Source organism: Oncorhynchus mykiss, chromosome 1 (assembly GCF_057628025.1).
Source record: "Oncorhynchus mykiss isolate SJ-2025 chromosome 1, ASM5762802v1, whole genome shotgun sequence".
Taxonomy (NCBI): Eukaryota; Metazoa; Chordata; class Actinopteri; order Salmoniformes; family Salmonidae; genus Oncorhynchus; species Oncorhynchus mykiss.
This window is the reverse complement of record NC_143022.1, coordinates 20,034,760-20,055,645: the sequence shown is the minus strand read 5'-3', so window position 1 is coordinate 20,055,645 and position 20,886 is coordinate 20,034,760. Positions and strand designations below refer to the sequence as shown.

Genomic DNA, 20,886 nt, shown 5'->3' with positions numbered 1-20,886 from the left:
CTCAGCAGGAAAAACACAACTAGACAATCATTTGTGCCTATTTGTGCCTTTGTGATATCTCTCCTAAATAGCTTGGGCTAATGTTCCTATCGACTCATTAAGGCCAGCAGGCTAGTCTTTTTTATTTTGTATTATGTTTTATTGGTATGTAACTGTTATTAAAGTTGTATTGTCCATTTTGTTTTGTATTTAAACGCCACTTTAAACTTGTACATGACACTGCAACAAAATTTCCCCATGGGGACCATAAAGTCAGTAAATTGTTCAGGGGCAGAACGACAGATTTTTACCTTGTCAGCTTGGGGATTAAATCTAGCAACCTTTCGGTTACTGGCCCAACGCTCTAACCACTAGGCTACCTGCCACCCCGATATGAATATGAAATGAGTAAAGCAGTATGTAAAAACTACTAAAGTGACTTGTGTTCCATTATTAAAGTGACCAGTGATACCATGAATATATACATTGGGCAGCAGCCTCTAAGGTGCAGAATTGGGTAACCAGGTAGTAGCCGACCAGTGATAGCTATTTAACAGTCTGATGGCCTTGAGATAGAAGCTGTTTTTCAGGCTCTCGGTCCCAGCTTTGATGCACCTGTACTGACCTTGCCTTATGGATGATAGCGGTGCGAACAGGCTGTGGCTGGGGTGGTTGATGTTCTTGATGATCTTTTTGGCCTTCCTGTGACATCGGGTGTTGTAGGTGTCCTGAAGGGCAGGCAGTGTGCCCCTGGTGATGCGTTGGGCAGACCGCACCACTCTCTGGAGAGCCCTGCGGTTGCGGGCGGTGCAGTTGCTGTACCAGGCAGTGATACAACCTGACAGGATGCTCTCAGTTGTGCATTTGTAAAGTTTGTGAGGATCGTAGGGGCCAAGACAAATTTCTTCAGCCTCCTGAGGTTCAAGAGGCGGCGATGCGCCTTCGTCACCACACTATCTGTGTAGATGGACCATTTCAGATTTTTCCTCATGTGTACTCCAAAGAACTTGAAGCTTTTCACCTTCTCCACTGCTGTCCCGTCAATGTGGATAAGGGCGTGATCCCTCTGCTGTCTCCTGAAGTCCATTATCAGCTACTTCGTTTTGTTGAGGTTGAGGGAGAGGTTATTTTCCTGGCACCACTCCGCCAGGGCCCTCACCTCCTCCCTGTAGGCTGTCTCGTCATTGTTGGTATCAGGCCTACTGCTGTTGTGTCGTCTGCAAACTTGATGATTGAGTTGAGCTGAGTTGAGGCAGGGAGGCAGAGAATCCCAGTGGAGAGAGGGGAACTGGCCAGGCAGAGACAGCAAGAGCGGTTCGTTGCTCCAGAGCCTTTCCGTTCACCTTCACACTCCTGGGCCAGACTACTCTCAATCATATGACCCACTGAGGAGATGAGTCTTCAGTAAAGACTTAACTTCATATGGCTGCAGGGGCAGTATTGAGTAGCTTGGATGAAAAGGTGCCCATTGTAAACGGCCAGCTCCTCAGTCTCAGTTGCTAATATATGCATATTATTATTAATATTGGATAGAAAACACTCTAAAGATTCCAAAAACTGTCAAAATATTGTCTGTGAGTATAACAGAACTGATATTGCAGGCAAAACCCTGAGGAAAATCAAAGCAGGAAGTGGCTTCTATTTTGAAAAATTCATGTTCCATAGCCTCCCATTGCTGGATTTAAAGGGATATGAACCAGATTCCTTTTCATATTGCTTCCTCAAGGTGTCAACAGTCTTCAGACATAGTTTCAGGCTTTTATTTTGAAAAATGAGCCAGAACGATAACACCGCGTCAAGTGGTCACATGAGTTTAGCTCGCGCAACAGAGTTTGGAAAGGTATTGCTTTTCCCTCTCCTACTGTGAAAGACATTTGCGGTTGATATATTATCGATTATATATTTTAAAAACAACCTGAGGATTGATTATAAAAAACATTTGACATGTTTCTGTGGACATTATGGAAACTATTTGGAATTTTCGTCTGTGTTGTCGTGTCCGCTCTTTCCTGTGGATTTCTGAACATAACTCGACAAACAAACGGAGGTATTTTGGATATAAAAATAATCTTTATGGAACAAAAGGGACATTTGTTGTGTAACCGGGACTCTCGTGAGTGAAAACATCCGAAGATCATCAAAGGTAAACGATTAATTTGATTGCTTTTCTGATTTTCGTGACCAAGCTTCCTGATGCTAAGTGTACTTAATGTTTTGTCGTGCGATCGATAAATTTACACAAACGCTTGGATTGCTTTTACTGTAAAGCATAATTTCAAAATCTGACACGACAGGTGGATTAACAAAAGGCTAAACTGTGTTTTCCTATATTGCACTTGTGATTTCATGAATATAAATATTTGTAGTAATATTTATTGAATGCTATTCAGCGGTTGTTGATTACACTTATCCCGTTAGTGGGATTGCAGCCATAACAAGTTTTTAAAGGTTGAGACTGAGTCTGCGTCTCTCACATGGGTAGGCAGACCATTCCATATAAATGGAACTCTATAGGAGAAAGCCCTGCCTCCAGCTGTTTTGCTTAGAATTTCTAGGGACAATTAGGAGGCTTGTGTCTTGTGACCGTAGCATACGTGTAGGCATGTACGGCAGGACCAAATCGGAAAGATAGGTAGGAGCAAGCCATTGTAATGCTGTGTAGGTTAGCAGTAAAACCTTGATATCAGCTCTTACCTCTGGAGAGCCCTGCGGTTGTGGGCGGTGTAGTTGCCGTACCAGGCGGTGATACAGCCCGACAGGATGCTCTCAATTGTGCACCTGTAAAAGTCAGTGAGAGTTTTTGGTGACATGCCACATTTTTTCAGCCTCTTTCTTCACCAAGCTGTCTGTATGGGTGGTCCATTTTACTTTGTCCGTGATGTGTACGCCGCGGAACTTAAAACTTTCCACCTTCTCCACTGCTGTCCCATCAATGTGGATAAGGGGGTGCTCCCTTTGTTGTTTCCTGAAGTCCACAATCATCTAATTTGTTTTGCTAACATTGAGTGAGAGGTTATTTTCCTGACATCATACCCCGAGGGCCCTCACCTCCTCCTTGTAGGCTGTATCGTTGTTATTTGTAATCAAGCCTACCACTGTAGTGTCATCTGCAAACTTGATGATAGTGCTGGAGGCGTGCATGACCATGCAGTCATGGGTGAACAGGGAGTACAGGAGAGGGCCGAGAACACACCCTTGTGGGGCCCTAGTGTTGAGGATCAGTGAAGTGGAGGTTTTGTTTCCTGCCTACACCACCTGGGGACGGCCTGTCAGGAAGTCCAGGACCCAGTTACAGAGGGCGCAGGTTCAGACGTAGGGCCCCAAGCTTAATGATGAGCTTGGAGGGTACTATGGTGTTGAAGGCTGAGCTATAGGCAATGAACAGCATTCTTACATAGGTGTTCCTCTTGTCCAGATGGGATAGGTTAGTGCGATGGTGATTGCATCGTCTGTGGATCTATTGGGGTGGTATACAAATTTAAGTAGGTCTAGGGTGTCAGGGAAGGTGCAGGTGCTATGATCCTTAACTAGCCTCTCAAAGCACTTCATGATGACAGACGTGAGTGCTATGGGGCGATAATCATTTAGTTCAGTTACCTTTGGCTTTCTTGGGTACAGGAACAATGGTGGACATCTTGAAGCAAGTGGGGACTACAGGCTGGGATTGAGAGAGATTGAATATGTCCGTAAGCACTCCAGCCAGCTGGTCTGTGCATGCTCAGGACCGAGGGAAAGATGAAGGGAGCAAAGTACAGAAAGATCTTTGATGAAAACCTGCTCCAGAGCGCTCAGGACCTCAGACTGAGGCAAAGGTTAAACTTTGAACAGGACAACAACCCTCAGCACGCAGCCAAGACAATGCAGAAGTGGCTTCTGGAAAAGTCTCTGAATGTCTTTGAGTGGCCCAGCCAGAGCCCGGACTTGAACCCGATCGAACATCTCTGGAGAGATGTGAAAATAGCTGTGCAGCGACACTCCCCATCCAACCTGATAGAGCTTGGAAGGATCTGCAGAGAAGAATGGGAGAAACTCCCCAAATACAGGTGTGCCAGGCTTGTAGTGTCATACCCAAGAAGACTCAAGGCTGTAATCGCTGCCAAAGGTGCTTCAACAAAGTACTGAATACTTATATAAATGTGATATTTCAGTTTTTTAAATGTCTAAAAACCTGTTTTTGCTTTGTCATTATGGGGTATTGTGTGTTGATATAATTTAACCCATTTTAGAATAAGGCTGTAGTGTAACAATATGTGGAAAAAGTCAAGGGGTCTTGCGCTGTAATACTAATTTATAGGCCAACACTACAAGTGAAACACAATTTTACACACCTGGCTATATAATCAGTTCAATTTCAATAACATATCCTAATCTGATTTTACTGATAAAATCACCAATGTCTATTAAATAGTTTTTTAATATTTCTTTGTGCATTGATTTTGAAAAACAGCTAGCAATAAAGAGAAAATGTTGCTCTGAAAAAGTTTCAAAAGAAAGTAATGAAAATATAAGTTTCAGGGAAGAATGGACAGAGAAATAGGCATTCTTACCATATTTCTCCAATGGCAAACCAGTGTATTGTTTGCAACTAAACGTTTTCTGTTTGCAAATAATTAAATATAAATATAAATATATATAAATATCCTCATGAATCTAAGCATGGCACTTTGAAAAGTGACACTATACTGTATATACAAAAGTATGTGGACGCCTCTTAAAATTTGTGGATTTGGCTATTTCAGCCACACCTGTTGTTGACAGGTGTATAAAATTGAACACACAGCCATGCAATCTCCATAGAGAAACTTTGACAGTAGAATGATCTTACTGAAGAGCTCAGTGACTTTCAACGTGGCCCTGTGTTACGAGAATTATGTTCTCAATGTACATAAACTGAACTTCAATTAAACTCTTGGTCTGTGGCGGTCCTCATGTAAGCTAGTTTCATCATAGCACTTGATTGCTTTTGCGACTGGACCAGAAGAAACATTCAAAGGATTGACTGATGTCTTAAAGTAATGATGGACTGTCATTTCTCTTTGCTTATTTGAGCTGTTCTTGCTAAATAGGGCCATATTCTGTATACCACCCCTACCTTGTCACAACACAACTGATTGGCCCAAATGCATTAAGAAGGAAAGAGATTCTACAAATTAACTTTTAACAAGGCACACCTTAGTTGAAATGCATTCCAGGTGACTACCTCATGAAGCTGGTTGAGAGAATGCCAAGAGTGTGAAAAGCTGTCGTCAAGGCAAAGGTGGCTACTTTGAAGAATCTCAAATTTTAAATATATTTTGATTTGTTTAACACTTTTTTGGTTACTACATGATTCGAAATGTGTTATTTAATAGTTTTGATGTCTTCACTAATATTCTACAATGTAAAAAATAGTAAAAATAAAGAAAAACCCTTGAATGAGTATGTACTGTATGTGCGTGCGTATGTGTGTCAGCGAGCATGTTTGTTGTGTCTATGCCAGGGTGCATATGTGTTTGCATGTGTGTATGTTCCAGTAGGCATGTTTGTGTGTACGTGCATGTGCGTGTGTGCATGCCAGCATCTGTTTGCCTTTCTCCTGTGGAATATCCCCCAGGCCGCTCCTCTAATCCTTAGCCTCTCTCTCTGTCTTCTCCCTCTCCCAGAATGGAAGCGTGGCATGACAGTGCCCACGGACATCGCCATCGCCTACCTGATCCAGGGCAGCTTCTACGGACACTCCATCTATGCCACGGTCTACATGGATGCCTGGAGGAAGGATTCTACCGTCATGGTGGTGCACCACGTCATCACCCTGGCCCTCATCACCTTCTCCTACGCTTTCAGGTAGCTGACCACTCCCTGCCTGTCTGGTCGCCCCAGGTTTGGAAAACACTATCGCAATGTGATGCTTTGTAATCTATTGCCTTTCAGGGACATTGATGAAATATTGGCAACATATCCTCTTAGCAATAGTTGTAAACGATAGTTGTAGATGCTTTTGTCGAGTTGTCGAATCACACTCTTAGAAAACAATATTGGGTCCCATAGGAGAACCCTTTGAAGAACCCTTGTTGGTTCCAGGTAGAACACTTTTGGTTACAAGAGGAACAGTTTTGGGTTCCATGTAGAACCATTTCCACAGAGGAAAATGGTTCTACCTAGAACCAAAAAGGGTTTTTAAATGGAACCAAAAAGTGTTCTCCTATGGGGACTGGTGAAAAACTGTTTTTAAACCCTTTTTTTCTAAGAATGCAGAATGCTGATTTGTCATAGTGTAAAAAGGCTCTAGGTTATTTGATGTTGAAAAAAAACGGTGTTATTTGATGACTGTTCTCTTGCTTTAAACAATATTTGTTTCAAAGTCAATCCGTGTCATTGACTAAGACTAACCCCTTGGCTTTCACATTGCACCATCCAGATAACAGCACAGCTATGTCCTCGGCTAATATTGTTTGTGTACTGACACTGTGCTCCCCACTGCTCTCTCCTCTCAGATTCCACAACATTGGGTTGCTGGTGTTGTTCCTCCACGACATCAATGACATCCAGCTGGAGTTCACCAAGCTCAATGTATACTTCAAGACCCGTGGAGGGGGCTACTACCTCATCAACGACATCCTGTCCAACATGGGCTCTGTCAGCTTCAGCATCACCTGGTGAGGAGAGATAAGACACACACAGACAAGCACCAGTGTTGGGGAGTAGTGTACAACATGTAGTTCAACTAGTGATTTAATGTTTCAGTAGCTTGGTGGTAGTTGAACTAAATTCAAATCTAAGTAGTGTTTCAGTAGTTAATTACTTGTTTTGCCATTTAGTGGTGTAGCTAACCACTGGAACTACACATAACTTTCTTTGCAAATAGAAAATAAAATATGGGTGAAGTAGGAAAGAATGTCCTTTCTTTTTCAGCACAACTCCTTTCTAATTTAAACTTGAAACATAGTTTTTGTGTTTAATATGCTAAACTACACATTCTGTTAACATCTTACTCCAGAGTGATCTGACCTTGCAATTTGTAGTCTAGGACATTACAGATTTAGATATGATAAATTATCACAAAGTAGTTTGGATGTAGTGAACTGTCATGAAAATTCTTACACAGGGACAGTCGAAGTCAATCTTAAATTAATCATTGTTTATCTGGAGAGATTCCAACAAACTTGATGCACCATAGTGAACGTCTGGCAGGAGCTCTAACGGGGCAGTCCCGTTTAGTTCCCCTATATACTGGTTACAGACAGGTTACATAGGCGTTGGTTCCGGGATGTGTCTGGCACCGTCTCCTACCTTAACTTAAAGAACATATTCTGGGTGTTCTGCCAAATAGTCTAAAGGAGGAGGTCATGACACCCCCCCCCCCTCATATCTTTACCAGGCACAGGCAGAAACCAAGGATTATTTGACATCAAAGACAAGATGCACAAAGTAAAATGTTCTTCACATTCCACCCTTTAATCACTTGTGTGATAATAAATCATTACATTTTAAGGTAAGCAGTGTTTAATTTCTATATCATATTTCTATTGAGGTAAAGGAAATCAACACATAAAATCAGACACTTCATAACTTCAAGCCCTTTATTCTGGGTTGTACAATCCAATTGGTATTAGTAGATCATCATAATAAAGGTTATACTTCTATTAACCGGAGTGGGTTAATCAAAAATACACACACATGCACAATTTAGACAAACTAAGAAAAAAAACACATGCTGCAGCCATTTTGGCAATTTGGGATATGCAACTTCCAAAGAGGGATTCCAACCAAGTTGCAGACGTCCACTCTGGTTGTGGGGAATTATTCTTAATAATTACAGCGGTAGTGTATTTGGCGAGATCAGTCATTTTAGAAGAGTGATCTGGGACAAAAGTACAACATTCAACACCAATGATTGCACAGGTGCCCCCTTGAACGGCCAAAAGCTTCTTTGTTACACAGAGACAATTTACACAATTCTTTTAGCATTTCCAATTTTCTCTACATCTCCAGAGATCTCCCAAATTTGGTCTTGGGCACATGCATATTGACTTTCACAGGAAGAGAGAGAGCACATGTTATAACAGTTTCACAACAGTTTCACCGGTACCACTTGCCGTGCGGTAGCAGAGAGAACAGTCTATGACTTGGGTGACTGGACTCTTTGACAATTTTTGGGGCCTTCCTCTGACAGCTCCTAGTATATAGGTCCTGGATGTCAGGAAGCTTGGCCCCAGTGATGTACACTACCCTCTGTAGCGCCTTACGGTCAGATGCCGAGCAGTTGCCATACCAGGCAGTAAAGCAACCGTTTAGGATGCTCTCGATGGTGCAGCTGTAGAACCTTTTGAGGATCTGGGGACCCATTCCAAATCTTTTCAGTCTACTGAGGGGGTAAAGGTGTTTTCGTGCCCTCTTCACAACTGTCTTGGTGTGTTTGGACCATGATAGTTTGTTGATGATGTGGACACCAAGGAACTTGAAACTCTCTACACACTACACTTCAGTCCCGTCGATGTTAATGAGGGCCTGTTTGGACCTCCTTTTCCTATAGTCCACGATCAGTTCCTTTGTCTTGCTCACAGAGAGAGAGAGAGAGAGAGAGAGAGAGAGAGAGAGAGAGGTCTGCCAGGTCTCTGACCTCCTCCCTATAGGCTGTCTCATCGTTGTCGCTGATCAGGCCTACCGCTGTTGTGTCGTCAGCAAACTTAATGATGCTGTTGGAGTCGTGCTTGGCCATGCAGTCGTGGGTGAACAGGGTGTACAGGAGGGGACTAAGCACGCATCCCTGAGGGGCCCCAGTGTTGAGGATCAGCGTGGCAGATGTGTTGTTGCCTACCCTTACCACCTGGGGGCGGCCCGTCAGGAAGTCCAGGATCCAGTTGCAGAGGGAGGTGTTTAGTCACAGGGTCCTTAGCTTAGTGATGAGCTGTTTGGGCTCTATGGTGTTGAATGCTGAGCTGTAGTCAATGAACAGCTTTCACGTTGGTTCTATCACTTTAATTTTAGACCCTCAATTTAGCACACACCGATACTGGCAGACAGTACATTTACATTGACATAGAGTATCTTCATCTTATATTTCTAGCATGAACTTTTCTCATTCCGGCCCCCATTTGTGCTAATGACAGATTGGTATCTCAATGGATTCTTAGCCTAAATTAATATACATTTTGCAGTGTGCAGACCTCCACAATCAACCTGATACCCCAAATAAACAATTTTGGATATGCCTAAATCAATTACGGGCACGGTTGACCACCCCCTCCCTCCCGGCACTCATCCTTCTGGCATTTCTTTATGTGCTTCTTCAGATGGTGTTTCAGTTCATCCTCCAAATGGCACGTTCAAAGTGGATGGTCCTTGATAATGTCTCTCTCCTGAGCCGCCACTGTCTTTTACAGTCCATTATGTCTTGCCCATTTTCCTACCAGTACACCAGAAGGAAACCGACTGGCTCCAGGTCATCTACAGTGCCTTGCGAAAGTATTCGGCCCCCTTGAACTTTGCGACCTTTTGCCACATTTCAGGCTTCAAACATAAAGATATAAAACTGTATTTTTGTGTGAAGAATCAACAACAAGTGGGACACAATCATGAAGTGGAACGACATTTATTGGATATTTCAAACTTTTTTAACAAATCAAAAACTGAAAAATTGGGCGTGCAAAATTATTCAGCCCCTTTACTTTCAGTGCAGCAAACTCTCTCCAGAAGTTCAGTGAGGATCTCTGAATGATCCAATGTTGACCTAAATGACTAATGATGATAAATACAATCCACCTGTGTGTAATCAAGTCTCCGTATAAATGCACCTGCACTGTGATAGTCTCAGAGGTCCGTCAAAAGCGCAGAGAGCATCATGAAGAACAAGGAACACACCAGGCAGGTCCGAGATACTGTTGTGAAGAAGTTTAAAGCCGGATTTGGATACAAAAAGATTTCCCAAGCTTTAAACATCCCAAGGAGCACTGTGCAAGCGATAATATTGAAATGGAAGGAGTATCAGACCACTGCAAATCTACCAAGACCTGGCCGTCCCTCTAAACTTTCAGCTCATACAAGGAGAAGACTGATCAGAGATGCAGCCAAGAGGCCCATGATCACTCTGGATGAACTGCAGAGATCTACAGCTGAGGTGGGAGACTCTGTCCATAGGACAACAATCAGTTGTATATTGCACAAATCTGGCCTTTATGGAAGAGTGGCAAGAAGAAAGCCATTTCTTAAAGATATCCATAAAAAGTGTCGTTTAAAGTTTGCCACAAGCCACCTGGGAGACACACCAAACATGTGGAAGAAGGTGCTCTGGTCAGATGAAACCAAAATTGAACTTTTTGGCAACAATGCAAAACGTTATGTTTGGCGTAAAAGTAACACAACTGAACACACCATCCCCACTGTCAAACATGGTGGTGGCAGCATCATGGTTTGGGCCTTCTTTTCTTCAGCAGGGACAGGGAAGATGGTTAAAATTGATGGGAATATGGATGGAGCCAAATACAGGACCATTCTGGAAGAAAACCTGATGGAGTCTGCAAAAGACCTGAGACTGGGACGGAGATTTGTCTTCCAACAAGACAATGATCCAAAACATAAAGCAAAATCTACAATGGAATGGTTCAAAAATAAACATATCCAGGTGTTAGAATGGCCAAGTCAAAGTCCAGACCTAAATCCAATCGAGAATCTGTCGAAAGAACTGAAAACTGCTGTTCACAAATGCTCTCCATCCAACCTCACTGAGCTCGAGCTGTTTTGCAAGGAGGAATGGGAAACAATTTCAGTCTCTCGATGTGCAAAACTGATAGAGACATACCCCAAGCGACTTACAGCTGTAATCGCAGCAAAAGGTGGCGCTACAAAGTATTAACTTAAGGGGGCTGAATAATTTTGCACGCCCAATTTTTCTGTTTTTGATTTGTTAAAAAACTTTGAAATATCCAATAAATGTCGTTCCACTTCATGATTGTGTCCCACTTGTTGTTGATTCTTCACAAAAAAATACAGTTTTATATCTTTATGTTTGAAGCCTGAAATGTGGCAAAAGGTCGCAAAGTTCAAGGGAGCCGAATACTTTCGCAAGGCACTGTATAAGTCTTTGCTAGGTAAAGCAATGCCTTATCTCAGCTCACTGGTCACCATAGCAACACCCACCCGTAGCATGCACTCCAGCAGGTATAGTTCACTGGTCATCCCCAAAGCCATCACTTCCTTTGGCTGCCTTTCCTTCCAGTTCTCTGCTGCCAATGACTGGAACGAATTGCAAAAATCACTGAAGCTGGAGTCTTATATCTCTCTAACTTTAAGCATCAGCTGTCAGAGCAGCTTACCGATCACTGTACCTGTACCTGTACACAGCCAATCTGTAAATAGCACACCCAACTACCTCATCCCCATATTATTACTTACCCTCTTGCTCTTTTGCACCCCAGTATCTCTACTTGCACATCATCATCTGCTTATCTATCACTCCAGTGTTAATGCTGAATTGTAATTATTTCGCCTCTATGGCCTATTTATTGCCTTACCTCCCTACTCTTCTACATTTGCACACACTGTACATAGATTTTTCTATTTTTTCAATTGTGTACATTTGTTTATGTGTAACTCTGTGTTGTTTCGCACTGCTTTACTTTATTTTGGCCAGGTTGCAGTTGTAAATGAGAACTTGTTCTCAACTGGCCTACCTGGTTAAATAAAGGTGAAATAAATAAAATAAAATAAAAGACAGCGGTCAGCGGGGCTTTCCATGGTACCGTTACGCCCTCACTCTAGTCTTCTCATAAGACTACTAAATAGCCTTCTCTCTATAAGGCTATGGGAACCTTTTTATCCGTTACTTGCATTAATTTTTCATTGATTTGAGTTTTTATACAGATTCATTTAAATGTACTTACTGAAATCAGTTGCCGTCCCTCAATTGTTCACAGAATATGTGTCTCCTCCTGGGGAGCTCACAGTAAGGGTCTGGTCTGGGCGGGTCTCGTCGTCTTTTGGTCAGACGGGAATTTCCCTCATGCTTCATAAAATGCGCCACGGTTTTCCTTGCAGACCCCCACTGGAAAGCTCCACAGGCAGAATCAATCATCTTTTTCGTGATGCCAAGTTGTCGTGGAAATTCTTATACAGGGACAGTCGAAGTCAATCTTAAATGAATCGTTGTTTATTAACAGTTAACTGGAAATATTCCAACAAACTTGATGCACCATAGCGAATGTCTGTCAGGAGCTCTAATGGGGCAGTCCCATTTAGTTCCCTTAAATACTGGTTACATAATCATAGTTCATAGGGTTGGTTCCGGGATGTGTCTGGCACCGTCTCCTATCTTAACTTAAAGAACATATTCTGGGTGTTCTGCCAAATAGTCTAAAGGAGGAGGTCATGACACCCCCCCCCCCCCCCTCATATCTTTACCAGGCACAGGCAAGAACCAAGGATTGTTGACACCAAAGACAAGATGTACAAAATAAAATGTCCTTCACAGAATTCCTTTTTCAAAATAGTTTATAATAATAAACTCTATTTTTCTTAAGGGTAACTTAAGGGTAACTTAAGCGTAACGTAACTTCTTCCAGTGTGAATTAATTGGTAGATTGCAGGGCTCTACGCTGACGTTTTTTGACGAGGAGCACAATGAAAAATATTTGCAGTAACAAGACGTTTTCTTTGTAGTAATGGTACAAGCATGAAATCATGAATCTGCGCTCAGTGTATTCTCCATGACACTCAGGGGCTGTTGTACAGTGAAGTAATCATTGCAATAATTATCATCTGGGTAATTGTTTCTAGGTTCACCGCTACTCCTAAATAAAGAAATCCAGGTCCCATAGCAAAATATTTAGGCGCATATGCTAGTAAAATGGTTGCACTCTAGAGTCCTTGCTTGGTAACTATATGTTCAGAGTAGCTTCCCCAAAACTAACAAGCACACACGCCTGCATGCCTGGGTACACACACACACACACACACACACACACACACACACACACACACACACACACACACACACACACTTTCTACCCTAAAGCGTCTGAATAACACTGTTCCTCTATGCAGGTTTTGGTTTCGTCTCTACTGGTTCCCTCTGAAGGTTCTGTACGCCACCTGTGTGTCCAGCCTCCAGTCCGTCCCAAACATACCCTTCTACTTCTTCTTCAACTCACTCCTCTTGACACTCCTCTGCATGAATATCTACTGGTTTTTGGTGAGTGTTGGACCTCCGTCTAAAGCAGGTCACAAATCTCACAGTGGTGTGCAAACGTACTGTAGCTACCTCATTTGTCAGACTCTAGGTTAAACAAGACTAATCTAATTCAGAGAGGGCAACCCCTCACAGATATGTGTTCCCAATAAGTAAATAACATGTCTTGACAGTTTTATGACTATTACCTGGTCTTTTCCATTCGTATTAGCCTAATATGTCTAATGCCTCTGTCAGGGGTTGATACATTCCAAATAAACTGGACTGAATATGTGACATCAAACCTCTCTCCCCTCTAACCCCTGATCCCCATCCCCCCTCTCTCTCCCTACAGTATATAGTGGCATTTGTGGCGAAAGTCCTGACGGGGCAGATGAAGGATGTAAAAGACCTGAGGGAGTACGAGGGTGAGGAGGGAGCCCAGAGGGCCGCAACCCTGCTTAAGGCCCAGCAGCAGAGTAAAGATGCAGGACATCTCAACAATTCTGCTGAAACTCAACTCAACAACTCTACTGAAGGGTGAGGAAACAGTCACAAACACACTACTTTATCATGCTGATTCAACATGTGTATATGAATCACCAAATCATATGTATGTATTAGGTCTGCTAAATTACTCAAATATAAATTCACAAATATAACTTTAAACATTTTTTATATTTTTTATTATTAACACCCACTCTTCTGAGGGGGAAAAAAATGTAGTTTTTTTCAGCTTTTTTACTAAATATAAATACATTTTATGTATACATTTTACATACACATTTTACATACATGGTACTTTTATATAAAGCAGTCTTATAACAATAATACATTACCAAACATCAGCTCTTTAATCCCAACCCTCAGCTCTTTAATCAGCTCTTTAATCCCAAACCATTCTCAGCCCATCACACCTATCACCATAGACCTCAGTTCTTTAATCCCAACCCTCAGCCACTCTCAGCCCATCCCACCTATCACCATAGACCTCAGCTCTTTAATTCTGCCCCTCAGCCACTCTCAGCCCATCCCACCTATCACCATAGACCTCAGTTCTTTAATCCCAACCCTCAGCCACTCTCAGCCCATCCCACCTATCACCATAGACCTCAGCTCTTTAATTCTGCCCCTCAGCCACTCTCAGCCCATCACACCTATCACCATAGACCTCAGCTCTTTAATCCCAACCTTCAGCCACTCTCAGCCCATCCCACCTATCACCATAGACCTCAGCTCTTTAATCCCAACCCTCAGCCGCTCTTAGCCCATCCCACCTACCACCATAGACCTCAGCTCTTTAATCCCAACCTTCTGCCACTCTCAGCTCATCCCACCTATCACCATAGACCACCCTCGTTCGGTTGTGCCACCCTCGTTTGGTTGTGCCATGTGCCATATATTTTCCAATTGTGCTGTGATGTTTGACAAAAAATGTTAACCTTTCTAATCGTATATATTAACCACAGATTGTGAGCTAAAGATGATAACCTTTCCTACAAGTATTATTATATTATTTATTGTCTGACTATGGCTTTCCAAATCACCCAACACTGCTATTTGTAAGGTTCATTTTAAGTGCATGTTGTGATTTTTTTTAACCATTCCTGAACCTGTAACCATCATTAAGCTACATGGGGGCAATACCAGAATAATTGATCTGTTGATTCTGTCTCTTCGCAGCAAAATCTACAGAGCTGAGATTGTTGCATGCCCAATATATATATATATATATATATATATATATATATATATATAGCATTCTGTTGGTGGCAAAATAATTATATAATAATGTAAATCAAGTGTCGTTTTTTGTACCAGTTCATAAACTATATGCCACGAATATTACCTTGAATGTTTCACTGTACTGAAGTAATGCCACCACCATACACTATACAGACACTGCATCTCCAGGTGACAAATGCTTTCCAAAACATCCAGAGAGAAGGTTTTTGTCAGGAAAACTTGAAGAGAGAGAATGACCCCTTGGCCTCAGATGACTCAGTAAACTCTGATTCTCATCCTGGGGTATCTTAGCTGGATGGGTCTCAATTCATTGAACTTATGTCCCTGTCCACTCGACCCAAGTTGTGTCCAAGTTATTATCTTCCGTCGACCCTGTCCCTTCATATCGGAATTCTACAACAAAGAAGTGCTAGAGGCTAGAATAGGGGAAGGATAGGCTTTGCATTGTTATTATTAGCGACTTGGGTCTTTTTTAATATTGAGGAATATTTCCCTTTCTCTGTTCATAGGAGTAGCAACATGAATTTCTGCGTGACTCAGAAATAATGCGGTGCCATCAGCTGCCATCAGCTGGAAGAAGGTGTCCTTTTTTGGTCAGTGTCAGTGAAGGAAAGGAAAGGGAGAGGGGAGAGATGCTGAGACTGACCATCAGATGCAAGCACCATCAGCCTAGTAAAATAAATAATTTAAATGTATGCTCACTCAGCTTTGCCTCACAAGTAATACAACAACGGATCTATTACCGATGTGATCATATAGTGTGTCCATAATGGCGCAGCAGTAAGACGCGTTTGTTTTCTTCCTATGTAAATATTGTTTTTTTTTAGTTTTTTTAGTTTTTTGTTGTTGTATACATCTCAATCTCTTTTTTTCCATTTTCAAAATAAATATACATTACTGCAACCCGCCTCACCCAATGTGGTACGGATCAGCAATTTTTTTTAGACCTTATAACTGGAACCTCCATCAGATGCTAGCCAGCTAATTAGCTACTAGTTATTTAGTCATTGTTAGCCTCTGCTAGCGGTTTTTACCTTTAGCTCGGACTCCTGCCGCTTTAGCCTGGAGAGCCCGGATAATACCTGCCAGTCTGCACAGCGCGATACCAGCCCTGAGCATATCGGACTGCTTTTTTCCACTACATCTCTGGACTCCTGCCGCAAGCTCTGGACCATTACACTGGATCTTTGCAGCTAGCTAGTTGCTACCGAGGAGCTATTGTGGCTAACACCTTTGTCCAGAAGCATGCACCAGTTAGCCCCGAGCTAGGCCCATCACCCGGCTAGCAAACAAAGTACACCAACTACAACATTTCCCTTGCCAATTGGACTGGACCCTTTGTCGACATGGAGCCCCGCTGATCCATCACGACTGGTCTACTGGTCTGCTGACGTAACTCGGCCGATGTGCTCTCAACCGGCCTCTGCGTCATGGATGTTTGGTGATGATCCATCTGCTATCCCCGGCCTGCTAGCTCTCTGAATGCCGTGTCTCCCGCTCACACAACGTAGTAATCGACTACTGAACAGTTCCCTGTTTCATCTAGTGCTGCTCTTCGGACCCTATGATCACTCGGCTACACAGCCGACTCCTGCTGGACTGTCCATTAACCTGAACCGGAACCCCCAAAGAAGCTAGCCAGCTAACTAGCTACTAGCTAGTAGTCAGTTAGCCACTGCTAGCGGTCATCAGCTAACCTTAGCCCAGTCCAGCTCCTGCCAGTCTGCACAGCGCGATTCAACCCAGAGCATACCGGACTGCTTTTTCTCCACCAAATCTCCATATCTCCAGATTCCTACCGCAAGCTCTGAACCTTTACACCTGGATCACAGCAGCTAGCTAGCTGCTATCCGAGTGGCTACTCCTGGCTAATGTCTCTGTCCCGAAGCAAACACCAGTTAGCCTGTAACTAGCCTTGTGCTAGGCCCATCTCCCAGCTAGCTGAAGAGGTCCATCAACCACTCCTTGGGCTACAATACCTATTTTGCCAATTGGCCTGGACCCCTTTTACTGCCGACACAGAGCCCCACTGATCCATCATGACTGGTCTACTGACGTAATCCGCCTGAAGGGGTTTCAATAGGCCCTTCTGTTGCGACTTCCCCTGAAGGCCCATCTGCTAGCCTGCTAGTCACGGCCCGCTAGATTTCTAGAGCACATCGGACTGTTAGCTGAAGAGATCCATCAGCCAATTTCTTGGGCTACAATACCTATTTTGCAAATTGGCCTGGACCCTTTTACTGCCTACACGGAGCCCTGCCGATCCATCATGACTGGTCTGCCGACATAACCGTCCGAGGGGGCTACAACAGACTCTTTCTTAGCTAGCCCTTCTGTTCCACTTCCCACACATGCGGTGACCTCGCCTGGTTTAAATGGTATCTCTAGAGACAAAACCTCTCTCATCGTCACTCAATGCCTAGGTTTAGCCCTTGGTTCACTCCAGACCTGACTGCCCTTGACCAGTACAAAAATTATCCTGTGGCGTACCGCATTAGCATCGAATAGCCCCCGCGATATGCAACTTTTCAGGGAAATTAGGAACCACTATACACAAGCAGTTAGGAAAGCAAAGGCTAGCTTTTTCAAACAGAAATTTGCATCCTGTAGCACAAAGTCCAAAAAGTTCTGGGACACTGTAAAGCTGCCCACTGCACTGAGGCTAGGAAACACTGTCACTACCGATAAATCCACAATAATTGAGAATTTCAATAAGCATTTTTTCTACAGCTGGCCATGCTTTCCACCTGGCTACCCCAACCCCGGTCAACAGCCCTGCACCCCCCACAGCATCTTGCCCAAGCCTCCCCCACTTCTCCTTCACCCAAATCCAGACAGCTGATGTTCTGAAAGAGTTGCAAAATATGGACCCCTACAAATCAGCTGGGCTAGACAATCTGGACCCTCTCTTTCTAAAATGATCCGCCGCAATTGTTGCAACCCCTATTACTAGCCTGTTCAACCTATCTTTCGCATCATCTGAGATACCCAAAGACTGGAAAGCTGCCGCGGTCATCCCCCTCTTCAAAGGGGGAGACACTCCAAACTGTTACAGACCTATATCTATCCTACCCTGCCTTTCTAAGGTCTTCGAAAGCCAAGTTAACAAACAGATCACCAACCATTTCGAATCCCACTGTACCTTCTCCGCTATGCAATCTGGTTTCCGAGCTGGTCATGGGTGCACCTCAGCCACGCTCAAGGTCCTAAACAATATCATAACTGGCATCGATAATAGACAATACTGTGCAGCCGTATTCATTGACCTGGCCAATGCTTTCAACTCTGTCAATCACCACATTCTTATCGGCAGATGCAACAGCCTTGGTTTCTCAAATGACTGCCTCGCCTGGCTCACCAACTACCCCTCAGACAGAGTTCAGTATGTCAAATCGGAGGGCCTGTTGTCCGGACCTCTGGCAGTCTCTTTGGGAGCACCACAGGGTTCAATTCTCGGGCCGACTCTCTTCTCTCTATACATCAATGATGTCACTCTTGCTGCTGGTGATTCTCTGATCCACCTCTACGCAGACGGCACCATTCTGTATACTTCTGGCCCTTCTTTGGACACTGTGTTAACTAATCTCCAGACGAATTTCAATGCCATACAACTCTCCTTCTTTGGCCTCCAACTGCTTTTAAATGCAAGTAAAACTAAATGCATGCTCTTCAACTGATCGCTGCCGGCACCTGCCCGCCCATCCAGCATCACTACTCTGGACGGTTCTGACTTAGAATATGGAGACAACTACAAATACCTAGATGTCTGGTTAGACTGTAAACTCTCCTTCCAGACTCACATTAAGCATCTCCAATCCAAAATTAAATCTAGAATCAGCTTCCTATTTCACAACAAAGCATCCTTCACTCATGCTGCGAAACATACCCTCGTAAACTGACTATCCTATCGATCCTCGGCTTCGGCGATGTCATTTACAAAATAGCCTCTAACACTCTCCTCAACAAATTGGATGCAGTCTATCACAGTGCCATCAGTTTTGTCACCAAAGCCCCATATACTACCCACCACTGTGTCCTCTATGCTCTCATTGTCTGACCCTCGCTTCATATTTGTCACCAAACCCACTGGCTCCAGGTCATCTATAAGTCTTTGCTAGGTAAAGCGCCACCTTATCTCAGGTCACTGGTCACTGGCCCATAGCACGCGCTCCAGCAGGTATCTTTCACTGGTCACCCCCAAAGCTAATTCCTACTTTGGCCGCCTTTCCTTTCAGTTCTCTGCTGCCAATGACTGTAACGAATTGCAAACATCACTGAAGCTGGAGACTCATATCTCCCTCACTAACGTTAAGCATCAGCTGTCAGAGCAGCTCACAGATCATTGCACCTGTACATAGCCCATCTGTAAATAGCCCAAATTGTAATTACTTCGCCACTATTGCCTATTTATTGCCTTATCTCCCTAATCTTACCTCATTTACACACACTGTATACAGATTTTTTCTATTGTGTTATTGACTGTACGTTTGTTTATTCCATGTGTAACTGTGTTGTTGTTTGTGTGGCACTGCTTTGCTTTATCTTGGCCAGGTCGCAGTTGTAATTGAGAACTTGTTCTCAACTGGCCTACCTGGTTAAATAAAGGTGAAATACATTTTTTTAATAAAATAGCCTACCTCAAATTTTGAAATATAATTTTAAAATATGGCTCTAACAACAATGCATTGGCAGGGATATTTAAGCAAAGCCAATATGCGTTGACCATGTATTAGGCCTATAGCTTATTGCACAAACGTCATTGTTACAGTATACTGTTTTTAATAGGTTAATGTTGCATAGGTTTACGTAATTTTTTTTTTTATATATATATATTGTTTTTTATCTGAGCAGTAGATCTCGGGTTGCAATTTGACTTGACTCAGAAAAGGTTGGTAACCACTGCTGTAGAGGCAGGCACACAGAGACAGAGACCTACATACAGTATAATTGGCTAGAAGGTAAGAATAAGTGTTTGGTTTTGGTTGACTACATGGCTAGAGGCTAGGCTAGGGAAAGGAAGGGCTACAGGCTAAGAGATGGCAGGCCTGAGACTAGGGGAAGGATGGGCTACAGGCAAGTGGACAGACAGCTTGAAGCTAGGAGAAGGATGGGCTACAGTCTAGGGGAAGGACAGGCTTGAGGCTAGGGAGGGGAAGGACGTGCTTGATGCTAGGGAGGGGAAGGACGGACTTGTGGCTAGGGAGGGGAAGGAAGGGCTTGTGGCTAGGGAGGGGAAGGACGGGCTTGAGGCTAGGGAGGTGAAGGACAGGCTTAAGGCTAGGGAGGGGAAGGACGGGCTTGAGGCTAGGGAGGGGAAGGGCGGGCTTGAGGCTAGGGAGGGGAAGGAAGGCCTTGAGGCTAGGGAGGGGAAGGACGGCCTTGAGGCTAGGGAGGGGAAGGGTGAGCTTGAAGCTCGGGGAAGGCTTGTGTCTAGGGGATGTAAGGTCTACAGGCTAGGGAAGTAATGGCTACAGGCTAGGGGATATAAGGGCTTGAGTCTAGGGGATGGACGGACGGACTTGAGGCTAGGGGAAGAACGGGCTTGAGGCTAGGTCAAGGACAGGCTTGAGGCTAGGGCAAGGACAGGCTTGAGGCTAGGGCAAAGACGGGCTTGAGGCTAGGGCAAGGACGGGCTTGAGGCTAGGGCATGGACGGGCTTGAGGCTAGGCCAAGGACGGGCGTGAGGCTAGGCAAGGACAGGCTTGAGGCTAGGGCAAGGATGGGCTTGAGGCTAGGGCAAGAATGGGCTTGAGGCTAGGGCAAGGATGGGCTTGAGGCTAGGGCCAGGACGGGCTTGAGGCTAGGGCAAGGACGGGCTTGAGGCTAGGGCACCTGTTTCTAAGGTTAGTTACATCTGTGGTTGTAGTGAAAACCTACAGGAGGGTAACTCTCCAATAACAGGGTTGGAGAGCCCTGGGCTAGAGTCTAGGCTAGGGGCAGGAAGGGCTAGAGGCTAGGTAAAGGAAGTAGGGGTTGTTTTTGAACCAGGCCGACCTTTAGACAACCATTCATCACACCGT

At 43.9% G+C, this 20,886-nt stretch overlaps 1 protein-coding gene across 2 annotated transcripts in view; it reads left to right on the top strand.

Moving 5' to 3' along the window:
- Nucleotides 1–20,886, top strand: part of LOC110499356 (ceramide synthase 1) — a 59,684-nt gene that overhangs the window by 34,751 nt on the left and 4,047 nt on the right. For both annotated transcript variants that reach the window (XM_021576482.3, XM_090199328.1), the window contains exons 3-6: nt 5,622–5,802; nt 6,453–6,614; nt 12,997–13,144; nt 13,476–13,660. In XM_021576482.3, coding sequence (XP_021432157.2) covers nt 5,622–5,802; nt 6,453–6,614; nt 12,997–13,144; nt 13,476–13,660 — 676 coding nt within the window. The remainder of the gene's footprint in view (nt 1–5,621; nt 5,803–6,452; nt 6,615–12,996; nt 13,145–13,475; nt 13,661–20,886) is intronic.